This window comes from Thermobia domestica, chromosome 7, assembly GCF_964235325.1.
Source record: "Thermobia domestica chromosome 7, izTheDome1.hap1.1, whole genome shotgun sequence".
Classification (NCBI taxonomy): domain Eukaryota; kingdom Metazoa; phylum Arthropoda; class Insecta; order Zygentoma; family Lepismatidae; genus Thermobia; species Thermobia domestica.
The window spans coordinates 256,369,257-256,381,927 of record NC_137460.1 but is presented as its reverse complement, the minus strand read 5'-3'; the positions used below and the strand labels follow the sequence as shown (position 1 = coordinate 256,381,927).

The 12,671-nt window shown below is 36.6% G+C and overlaps 1 protein-coding gene across 1 annotated transcript in view; it reads left to right on the top strand.

The window, feature by feature from the left end:
* The window catches only part of LOC145690843 (uncharacterized), a 112,356-nt gene extending 100,409 nt beyond the window's left edge, over nucleotides 1-11,947 (top strand). The window contains exon 3 of the mRNA XM_081766198.1: nucleotides 11,130-11,947. Within this exon, the coding sequence (XP_081622324.1) occupies nucleotides 11,130-11,508 (379 nt within the window). The 3' untranslated portion in view covers nucleotides 11,509-11,947. The remainder of the gene's footprint in view (nucleotides 1-11,129) is intronic.
* Nucleotides 11,948-12,671: the final 724 nt, after the last annotated feature.

Sequence of the window (12,671 nt, the reverse complement as noted above, 5' to 3'; positions counted from 1 at the left end):
TCATAGGTAAAACTGCAGTTCAAGTGAAATCACCTTAGGTGTTTTTGTACAACTTTCAATAAGAATCAGATTTATGAAACATTTTTTTTTCTATTGGGGTTTGTAATATACAATTTGTAATAAGATACTTGGGAAGAAAAAAATGTGTACTTTATGTTAGCCGAAGTTACATCTACTAATAACTTAAATATCTGTGTTACTTCAAGATATTTCAAACACCAAAATATGGAATTACTTACTATATTAATATAATAGTAAACTTAAACGTATCCATATATTTCTCTTTTTATCGCTAAGTCTCGAAATTAAATATCTACTCTACTTTTAGCCGAGTTTCGAATACAATGTCTGACGGAAGTACAGGTTTTTTGCTATTAGCCTAACATTAGTAATGTTTGCTTTCAGCTTAACGCTCCTTTTTTTAGCCTCCTTCTCACAACGGGAGATAACACTAACCATATAGCCAGTACCGTCCTGTGAAGAGGCGAGCGGGGCAACAGCCCGGGGCTCCGAAGCAGGGAGACGCAAAATTAGGGAGAAAAAAAGGAATACTTGCTTGGAATATATGTATGGGGGCGCCGTCGTATACTCTCGCCCCGGGCGCTGATTTTCCATGGCACGGCACTGCATATAGCCACGACGAAACGTGAGTTGTTAAAGAAACTACGTGAATTAACAACTATCGATCCAGTCCACACACATCATATACCCACCCGCGTACCGCTTTACCTGGATGCAACACTAAGTAATCTACTCCGTGCGAACTCTGAACCAAATCTGAAATCCGGATCTGGTTTCGGATCCCGGATCTAAATTTGGAAATAAAAATGAAAGTATCTGTATTTCAAACAAATCCCCACTATAATTTTGGTATTTGAACACAACACCCATGAAAAGTCGTGTTAAAGCGTGACTTATCCCTGAAAAAAAATATTTATCTTATTTAGTTTCTAGTGTTCTCCAAAGTAGTACGAAATTAGTGCAAGTGCTTTCCGTTCGTATTACATCGGCTACAATCTTCGTACTAGCAGAAGTTCCGGTTTCCAGATATCAAATATTTATCTTGTATTCAGCTCGATTCTATGTATGAATCCGAAATTTTAAATATAGATAAGAGGCACCAAAATTCGTGCTTTATTCTCGGTGCTCATATTGTGAATTACCCAGTAATTATTACATCTTTTTGATTCGATATTTTGAGCAGATTGAGCAAGATAAATACACGTAAAAACTAGTCAATAATTGTCTTTTGTTTTCTCAGCTGTCAATGAAATAGCTCTCTTGAGGAATTTTAAATATTCGAGTTTTGTATTCCGGTTTTAGATGTTTCAAATCCAAGGTATGAATTTCGGTACTGGAACCAGGTCCAGACCTAGATTCGATATCCGAACTCATCCGGATCCTTTTTTTTCTTCTTCTTCTTCTTAAGTAGGGTATGCATTTCATCTTTTGAGTAGACTGAGGGAAGCAAATAGAGTAGCCAATATTCGTCTTAATTTTCTGTTTTCTTCTTCACTGTCAGGACTTCCTGAAATTGTTTTTCACGAATATTAGATATTCAAGTTTGTTATCAAAATTAGAGATGAAGGTTTGGATACGAATAAAGTCCGAGTCTGAGATCCGAGATACGGACTCAGATCCGGGATCCGAATTTCGGATCCAGATCCGAGATCCGGATCTGAGGTTCGAATCCGAGATCCGGATCCGGATCTTATTGGGTCCGGGTAGCACGTGCTTACTGTGTTCGTTTGCAAAAGCTGGCCGTTTTCCTGCCACTATAGAAAGTAAGAGTGCCCTGTATCAGAGATATATTAATTGACGTATGTAAGTGAATATATCTGTGATGAAGTCATAATTACTCATTTTTTGCATCGTACATTGTTTCCTCATTCTAATTAATCTCTTCACCCCCGTTTCCTGAATTCAGTTCTAGTATTCTTTCTTGATGGGGGATTGATGTCTCATGTAGGCTTATTAACTATAACATCAGCAATAAAGAAAGTAGGGTTAATTGGCACTAATTTTAAAACATTAGTTAATTAAGTAATAATAATACGGAGCGAGCTCAAGCTACTTGTTAGGATTCATGCTTCGCAATTGGATAATACCGGGTTCGAATTCGGAGACCAGCCATCCTGACCGAGGATTTTCCAGGGTTGTTCCTCAGTTATACTGGGCAAATGCTAGGTTGGTACTAAGGCTCTGGAGACCTTCCTTCCATTCCTTTTCCAATGTTTTCATCTCTTGATTACTACAGTGTAAAGTGGCCTCTGAGGACGTATCTGGTAGCTTATAGTAAATAAACAATATTGATGTAATATAACTTCACGAAACGTGTGGGTTAATTTAACTACAGCCTTACAGTCCCAATAAATAGCTAAAGTTTTAATATCAATTTCCTGACTTTTAAATACTATTTTCATATTGTTTCAGTTTTCAATTTTTTTCATGTATGTTCCCACCGAGAATCGAACCAGAGATCACATGAACAAATGCGAATATGTTAAATATTTTTGAACACTTTAATATACAAAACACAAAACGCTTTAATGATACGATGCATATGTTTTGGTTACGTCCTGCAATGCATGATTAAAGAAACCTGGCGGGTGAAGAAAAAATAACAGTAATCAGTTTTATATTTACTCCAACAAACTCCCGACCTCAGAAGGGCAAGCCATAAGTTAGGTAATAAAGTTATACAACGAACACAACCATATCGCTCTCCAGAAATTCTCGTGTGTATGTTTAAAAATCTACTGTTGTTCCACGCCAACCAGTCTATATCTTTTGTTGTATATACCTTCCAAGTAAAAGATATTCATTATTACATTTGTTGATGGTTGGACTCTAGTGAGTCAGAAACTACTATTAATAAAGAGTTTGTTTAGTTTAGTATTTCTGCGATTAGAAGGGCCTTATCTTATTTGTATATGAGAAAATAAAGTTTATTTTCTAAGAATAAAATAAATATTTTCAATGTGAACCTAACATTAAGTTTCGAAGAGGAGCTAAACAGAAAAATTTGTTAACCTTTACATCAGTTTTCAGACAATTCGGTATACTCTGAAATGGGAAGAAGTCAAACTTGGAAACATTTTACTAAAGAGACTTCGACAGAAAGTGCAACATGTAAATATTGCAACGGATCCAGATCCGAGATCCGAACCCAGATCCGATATTCGGATCCGAAAACTTTAGGCCATCCCTAACTGGTAATAATAAGTTTATTTGCAAAATCAGATTGTCTATCGGAATTATGTTTAGGACTTCATTTTTCTTTGCCACTTGGTCTCATAGCCTAAATAATTGTTTGTATTTCGTATATAATATACAGAGAGTCCGTATATTATATGCGAATTCACGAAAGAGGAAAAAAGTGCAGAGACGTCAGATTTCTTTGTAATAATATTAAATTTTGTACTTTTTGATTTTTCCTAATTTTGCTGATTAACATGATTTATGTGTGTTTGTCAAGTAAGTTTATTGTCTAAATACATACTTAAATACTTATATATCTAAACTTTTTAATGTAATACATTTACATTTATTTTCATCACCACAGCTGTATTCGTGGCTACAAATTTCGTTTTTCGATTACCGTTTCGTCCATTAAGTATCGCGTATTTTGATTTACTTGTACTAATGCTGAGATTGTTACAAATTAACTAAAATCTAATTCTTTCTAAATCTTTGTTGTATTAATGACTTCTTGTACTGTGTTTCCATGCTCAATAAAGGCCATATCATCAGCAAATATCAAAACGTTTCCTTCTAAATCCAATTTAACAAAAGAATTTACAAATATAGCGAAAAATAACTGCGATAAGCAAAGATCTTGAAGAACACCACAGTTAATTTTACATTAGTTAGAAGTCTTGTTATTTACGGCCCCTTTCGTATTTATTTCTAAAGAAAGATTTAATTAGATTTAATGAATTGTTCCTAATGCTTATTCTTTCCAATTTGAGTAATAATTTATCATGTGGTATGGTGTCAAAAGCTTTTCGAATATCAAGTATGCAGTCCATTTTGCATTATTGTCTTTCTATGCTTTTTCAGTTAGCTATGGGATTTTTTTTTTTTTTTTTTTTGTATTTTTGACATTTGTAAATCCATACTGATGTTCATAAAACTAATTATTGCTTTCTACATATTGACGAACCTCGCATGAGACAGTTTTCATCTAATTTAGATACTTTCCTAAGTATAGATATATAAGTCCATAATTACTAGGAGTATTAGCCCAACCGCCTTCGAATATTGGTATCATTTTGCATTGCCTTCATTTACCGGGAAAATAATCTTTTTCTAAACAGATTGAACACATAGCACAACACTTTTCCTGTTAAAGCACTACAGTTCTTAAGAGGCAAAGTATTAACACGCGCCCAACGGGGATCTGGTCAGTTTTGACACATAAATGTTTCATTTAATTTTTTTCCTATTTCTTCTTCCTTTTTCTGGCCACCACAATAGGTATGCTTCTTTTAACCTACGTACCATGCAGTAGCATTTCTACATCCTTAGGATTCTTTATTTGTCAACCACAAATAAACAATTCTTTTTCCGGATCTTCAATGACCAGGTCTCCGCTGTTAATGTAGAGGATATTTTATCTTGTCTACCTCACACCGTTCTATTTGTTGCCATTTTTCTTATTCTCCATGATCATTTCTATTCTATACTCATTCCCTTAGCATGCATGCTCCAACATGTCAACAGTCTTGCCAGGTGTCAAAAATTCCCACGAAACGGGAAATTCATATCCGGCGGGAATGCGGCATATTTCCTTCCAAATTTGTAGGATACGAAATAATTTTCTTCAAAACATGTACAAATGGAAAAATGCATATCTGGGTGTATTTGTGTGCCTTATTTATTTCCGGTAAACATTGAATCATATTGGAAAATTTCATGTCCACGAACGGGAAATTTCCCTTCACGAACTGGTAACATTGCCGGTCAGAGTAAATATCAAACTGGATGGACTAGTATATATTTTGTAAAATAGACCAAGACCAACAATGGCCTTTCTAGCATGGGCCGGGGAGCCTAGGCCCCCAAGTTTTTTGAGTGACAAAAATAATTGAATATATATATATATATATATTTTGAAAATTTATACAAGCTATCATAGTCTGGGTTCTGGTTTCCCCCCCACACTTTTTACCTTCTAGATTCGCCAATGAAGACCAATAGGCACATCACTAATATCAAGTTTTAAATTAATTGGAAATGTAGTAGTAATACTATGTTTTCCTTTTTAAAAAATTAAAATATTGATGGGTCAAAAATGACCCTATATTCGTCAGAAGCGTTATGTTTAGTATCTTTGCTGGGCAGGTGTTAATAATGCCGATTTGAGTGTAGTTTTGGCCAAGCTTTTGAACCAGATTTTTCTTAAATAGATACTTATGAACGTAACGTGGGTTCCTGTCACCACGGCATGGCGCGTCCTCAGGTTGCGGATCGAGGAGAAGGCCTCTAGATATAGAGGTTAGCTGCAAATATACTGAATAGGCAGTCGCGGACAGACGACTAGGAGTGGTCCTCCAGCTTGGGGGTTTGGGTAAGGCTAACACCCTCATCCTGTAAAAAAAGGCACTTGTTCAGAAACATTCACAAAAGCCTCGGACAAGGACTGATAACTTGGCACGACATCAGCAAAAGAAAATGGACGTGTGATTTGGAACATGGAATATTAGAAGTCTTTATAGGGCAGGCGCGTTAAAATCTGTAACGAGTGAGTTAGAGAAATACAGGATGGACTTAGTAGGAGTTCAGGAAGTTAGGTGGGAAGGAAATGGATCTGAGAATTCCGGAAATTTTAAGTTCTTTTACGGGGAAGGAAATAAAAATCACCAGTTAGGAACAGGGTTTTTTGTTCACAAACGAATATTACCAGCAATTAAACGGGTTGAATTTGTTACTGACAGACTTTCTTTTATTACTCTTAAGGGACGGTGGTGTGATATTATTGTTTTAAATGTACATGCTCCAACTGAAGATAAGGGTGACGATATAAAAGATAGTTTTTACGAAGAAGTGGAACGGATATTTGACCAACTCCCGCGATACCATATGAAGATTCTATTAGGGGATTTCAATGCGAAGGTAGGACGAGAGGATATTTTCAAACCGATTATAGGGAACGAAAGTTGGCATAAGGAAAGTAATGACAACGGTGTTAGACTCGTAAACTTTGCAACATCCAAAAACCTAATCGTGAAGAGTACAAAATTCCCACATCGCGACGTTCATAAATACACTTGGACATCACCAGACGGAAAAACACATAATCAAATTGATCACGTTTTAGTAGATAGAAGAAGACAATCTAGCATAATTGACGTCCGGTCGTTTAGAGGGGCTGATTGTGACACTGATCACTACCTGGTAGCAGCGATAATACGGAAGAGATTATCGTTGAATAAAGGTAATACTCAATGTCCGGAAACGGAGAGATTTAATTTAAAGAAATTAGAAGAGAGCCAGGTAAGAGAGAAAACCAGATTGAAGTTTCGAATAGATTCTCGGTTTTAGAAGACTCAGAGTGCACTAGTGTTGAGGATACTTGGATTGAAATTAGAGATAGCATTAAAAGTTCAGCAATAGAAAAACTGGGACACGCGGAAATACGTAGGAACAAACCATGGTTCGACCAAGAATGCATTAAACTAGTAGAGAAGAGAAAACAGGCAAAATTACGGTGGCTACAAAATCCGAATGAAATAACTACACAAAATTTCGCAGATATCAGGCGGGAAACTTCCAAAACTTTTAGAACAAAGAAACGGGATTTTTTGAAAGCTAAAATAAAAATATTCGGAACATGTATAAGGGGATCAGCGAATTTAAGAAAGGCTATCAACCTCGTGCTTATATATTAAAGAAATCTGACGGAACAGTTCTCACTGATACGGATAGCCTCTTAAATAGATGGAAAGATTTCTTTGACGATTTGCTGAACATGCAGCCAAAACTAATGTGCGTGGAGAAAAGGAGATACACACCGCAGAACCGTATATTCCAGAACCCAATCGAATAGAAGTGGAAGCCGCTATAAAGAAATTAAAGAAACACAAATCTCCGGGTGTAGATGAAATTCCGGCTGAGTTAATTTTAGCTGGAGGCGAAAAATTGTGGAACAAGATACACAAACTCATTCTCCTTATCTGGAACAAGGAAGAATTGCCACAAGAGTGGAAAGAGTCAATCATTGTTCCAACTCACAAGAAAGGCGACAAAACTGACTGTATTAATTATCGAGGCATTTCTCTTCTGTCAACATCCTATAAAATCCTTTCAAATATTCTGTTAGCAAGATTGACCCCATACGCAGATGAAATTATTGGAGATTATCAGTGCGGATTTAGACGAAATCGATCAACTATCGACCAAATATTTACCATTCGCCAAATACTCGAAAAGAAGTGGGAATACAATACCCCGGTACATCAACTATTTATTGATTTTAGAAAGGCTTACGACTCGGTTAGGAGAGAAACATTATACAACGTTCTTACAGAGCTTGGAATACCGAGAAAGCTAATTAGATTAATTAAGATATGTTTAAGTGAATCCCAAAGTAAAGTCCGGGTAGGAAAATTTTTGTCCACGCGCTTCCACGTCGAAAATGGCCTGAAACAAGGAGATGCGTTGTCGCCATTATTATTTAACTTTGTGCTGGAATACGCCATAAGGAAAATCAAAGATAGCAACCAGGGCCTAGAGTTGAACGGCATTCACCAGGTTATGGCATATGCTGATGATGTAAATTTAATAGGGGATGATAGGAGAACAGTAGAAATAAATGCAGAGATATTATTAAACGCTTGCAGGGACATGGGTTTAGAAGTAAATGCAGAGAAAATTAAATACATGGAAGTGCGTCGGGACCGTAATACGGCAAATTGTGGAGGCGTTAAAATATTAAATAATACTTTTGATAAAGTGGATACTTTCAAATATTTAGGATCAATATTAACAGAGGAAAATCATATTCACGAAGAAATTAAATGTCGACTAAAAGCAGGGAATTCGTGTTACTATTCGGTTCAAAATCTCTTGTCATCGCGAATTCTGTCGAGGAATTTGAAGCTTAAAATATATAAAACGATAATCATGCCTGTTGTTCTGTATGGTTGCGAAACATGGTCGCTTACTCTGAGGGAAGAACATAGACTGAAAGTATTTGAAAACAGGATCCTGAGAAGAATATTCGGACCCAAGAGGAACGAGAATGGGGAATGGCGGAAGCTTCATAACGAGGAACTACATAGTTTATACGGTTTACCCAACATTGTTAGGGTCGTCAAGTCTAGGAGGCTTTGGTGGGCAGGTCATGTAGCTAGAATGGAAGAAAGTAGAAACGCTTTCAAAGTCTTGACTGGTAGACCCATAGGAAGACGACCATTAGGAAGACCTAGGCGCAGATGGGAGGATAACATTAAGATGGATCTCGCAGAGATAGGAATACAAAGTAAAAACTGGATCCAGTTAGCTAAGGATAGAAGTCAGTGGAGAGCTTTTGTGAACGCGGCACTGAACCTCCGGGTTCCATAGGCCATAGAGTTAGTTAGTTAGTTAGATACTTATGAACATCGCACTTTAAACAGCATACATTTAGCTATTTTTCCTGCCTATTTTCTTAAATCACCTCGTATTGAATAAGCCATTGGAAAATTATATCCCTAAAGAAAAATTCAAATAACACTTAATATACGGTTAAACTAAGTTTCCTCTCATTAGATAACAGACTGCCCACCGTTAAGGATAACACTACAAATTGATTTTCTTGGCATTACAATTATAAAAACTTACGTAAATTTTACAAACTTATATGTTTCGATACTGGTAGTGGAATCTGCGACTTACCTCATTTTTGATTGGGAAGAATGATTTTTAAACTCTGTCGATTGATCATTGTTTAACCTCCTCGGTCCCTGCATTGCCTCCTCCAAACAGGCAGCACGAAATTTAGTACTCCTTCAATCCCATAATTTAAAAAAAAAATTGAAAGCCTTAAGTCCCAGCCCTTCAAGACGACATAAAACACAATAATGTGCAATAATTAAGTCAACATTTTATCTATTAAGTATGAACTAGCTTTACTAGGGTATACTAGGGTTTTTGTGGTCGCTGATTCCGAATCCTAGGTCAGTTAACCTCCATCACGACAGGTTCAAGATCATTTATAGGTCAAATCGAGAGGGAACATTGCAAAAATCTGAGCAAAAAGTACGTTAATGATTTTGAGAAGTTGGATCCAATTATGTCTTTTTCTTCACTCGACAAGGTCATTACAGGTTCATTTGAAGGTCAAACTTGAGAAACCATCGAAAAATTTAAAAAAAAATCATAGATCTGGTTTTGTGGTGATCCAGGAGGATTCTTACCGTTTAGAATCTTTTCAAGATTTAGAAAGGCTACTCGATATCAGCTTTGCTGACGGTTTGCAGTGAATGACGGCAAATTGCCAGGCATGGAAGTACAAGATGGTCCGATATAGGGTATTATTTCACTTGTAAGTCCGGTGCTAGGACATTAGGTTGTGCACATGTAGCTACTGTCTTATGATTTTTAGGATGAGCTCGATATCAACATCAAATCAAATACCTCATTTAAGGTTTTCTGCAATACATATAAGATGCTGGTAATCGTAATGAACAAAGATGTAAATAAAGGTACAATACTGAAGGTTGAAGCTCAAGAATGATGAGATGTGAGATGCAAAACAAATCTTTATTGAAGAAGACACTGTAAATGACTGACTGGAAAACTAAATGGACAATATTAATGGTAAATTGGATTAGCACCAACCTCGAATTCGTAATCAACTAGCCCGCGGCCGGGGGACCTACGGCACCTAGATTTTTTAAAGAGAAAAATAATTAAAGCTATTATTTATATATTTTTGAAAGTTTATAGTAAACTTATGATATACCCATCATAGTCTGGGTTCTGGCTGGCTCCCAGTTTTTACCTTCTAGATCCGCCACTGCTCTATAAACTTATCCATGACTTTTTCCGATTTTTCGGATGGTTTTTCAAGTTTGACCTTGAAATGACCCTGTAATGAACTTGTCGGGTCAAGAGAATGACATAATTTGATCCAGCGACTCGAAAAACTTTTAGGTACTTTTTGTTTAAATTTTTGCAACGTTGCCTCTCGATTTGAACTTCAAGTGTCCTTGAACCTGATGTGATGGAGGTCAACCAACCTCGGATTTTTAATCACCGACCCACAAAGCCCTAGCATACCCTAGCGAAACTCGTTCATACTTCATAGATGAAATGTCGACCTAATTATTATTTCCAGTTTATGATGGAATGTACGCCTTTAAGTGACGCTAATAATCAGCAGATATCTGAAAAACGTGGGGCTTTCTGGCGTCGTGCCCATTGAGACACTTCATCAGGGGGCCAAAATACATAACATACTACAATACCAACCAATTTAACGGAAACCGGATTTCCGTAAGCTCTGAGCGGGGAATAGAGTAAAAACTGTAGCTAGCAAAAACACACACACAAAAAAAGATATTTTCAATTGAGACTTAATCTGAAAATTAGAGAGGATTCTTCAGTATTACAGGACGAAAAATGTGCAAATAAGTTCTAACAGGTCCAGGTTAAATCCAAGGTCGAGAGACGTATTTATAGATAAACAAATTATACCATTTTGACGGGTATCTACCCGTCAATATGTAGAAGGTAAACCAAATTCTTGTGGTACAAAAAATTTTGTTGTAACAACACCAAATGGTCTTCCTTTGGACTTCTTATACTAGGACAAAGGTGGCAAAATCCTTGATAATTACGAATTCGGATACTTAGATACCGGAACTGAAATTTACACATTGTTGTTGTTGTGTTTCTGTGGTCCCGGAAACCCCTAAAATGTAATATACTTCGGGAGGTCTACGGAGATCATCGTTTTCCGTACAGGTAAGCCATAACGTTTTGTAATTTTTTGTGTTAATATTAATTTGATTTGTCAATGATTACTTTGGTAGTAGGCTGAGACGTAATTTTGCGCACTTTTTGGGGTGATGAGATACACTGTCTCACATGCTCCCACTACACTGTTTCACGCAGTAAATTGATTCTCTTCATTGTTACAGGATACCAGATGAAATTCAAGCATGCCTAAAATATTTCCGAAGGGACTTCCGAAAATCAGGAATTATCCCATTGGATAGCAATGAAATCCTGAAGCAGCTACCTAATCATGGTGAAGACGTGAATACAGTGGAAGATTTCATGGATGAAAGTTTGATTCATCATCTGCGCGAGTGGAGATATGCAACTAAAACAACAGGAAGAAGAACTACCAAAAGTCAGAAATTGCTTGTTAAGCCTAGAAAAAGCGTCCCTGGAACCGATACCGGAACCTCTACAGCGGGTGAATTGGATTCGGACGATCCATCGAGCCATGCTACTGTTAGCATATCAGAAATTGAAGCAGGAGATACAGAAACTTCCCGAGTGTCTCTTATCTAATCTTAGGGAGGGCGACTATAACTGTACCCTTGTTAAATTGAAGGATTCGAAAACAGGCAAGGAGAAACAATATGTCTCACAAGTTGTGGTTGCCGAAAATTCTACTCTAACCACCACAATTGAAGAAGTAAAATTTATGGAACTATACAGGGCACATAAAGACATTTGTATGGCCCAACATTAAACAAAGAAGCGTCGTGTATCCAAACGACGGTTTCCAAGCTTCCGGTGTCCACACCATTATGCTACGGACGTAAGGAATTCTCATATAGTGCTCCTTAATATGGTGCCATATTTCTGTTTTACTACTAACTTTTACTGTCTTTAGTTCACTTTCTTTTTCTTCAGGACTCCTATCATATTTTTGCTGTTAGTGAATTCCGAAAACAATTGGTATCAGTAGGGTTATGTAGTTGTTAGGACAGTTTTGTAATGTTTCATGAAACAATAGTATGAATATACCATATAGGACTTATATTCTACTTTTAAATATATGTAAACTATATCGCATGTATAATAGAAATACAGTTTGGAACATTTTAATATTTTTTGTAGCTTTCTAGTATGCCTCAGAAGACCCCTTTTCTGCTTTGATGTGATATATACCTATAAATAACTCTTCTGTCTCACTTCCCCCCTTTTGGTGGGGTGAAGCGATACACCATGTTTTTTAATTCTCACCTGCAAAATATAAGTGCCAATAAAGATCAGACAGCATACAATATGATCTATCAAACATTATGCCTCACAATTATATGCCGTATATAAAAAGTTCTGGAATATAATTTGATAAGGCATTATTATCTCATTTTAAAATTTACAGCTGTATCAGATCACCCCAGTTTACGGTATTCGTGGAAAATCAGTAATCAAGCTCTGTAAAACCCTGCCTACAGGCGCCACTATTTACATGAACCGCTATTTTTATTCAGTTCCACTGCTTCACATGTTGCACTTTCATGCGAATTTTAAGGATTAGGTACCATTCAAAAAGGAAGCATACCGTCCAATTATTCTTTGAAACCGGCTTGAGGAAAACCAGAGGATCGATCATGTTGTGAGAAATGACGGGCAGATTGCTGTCGTAAAATGGTACGGTAATAGACCTGTGACTCGTATTATCCAAAGAGACTTCGAATCCAATGGATATCTGTAAATGGTCA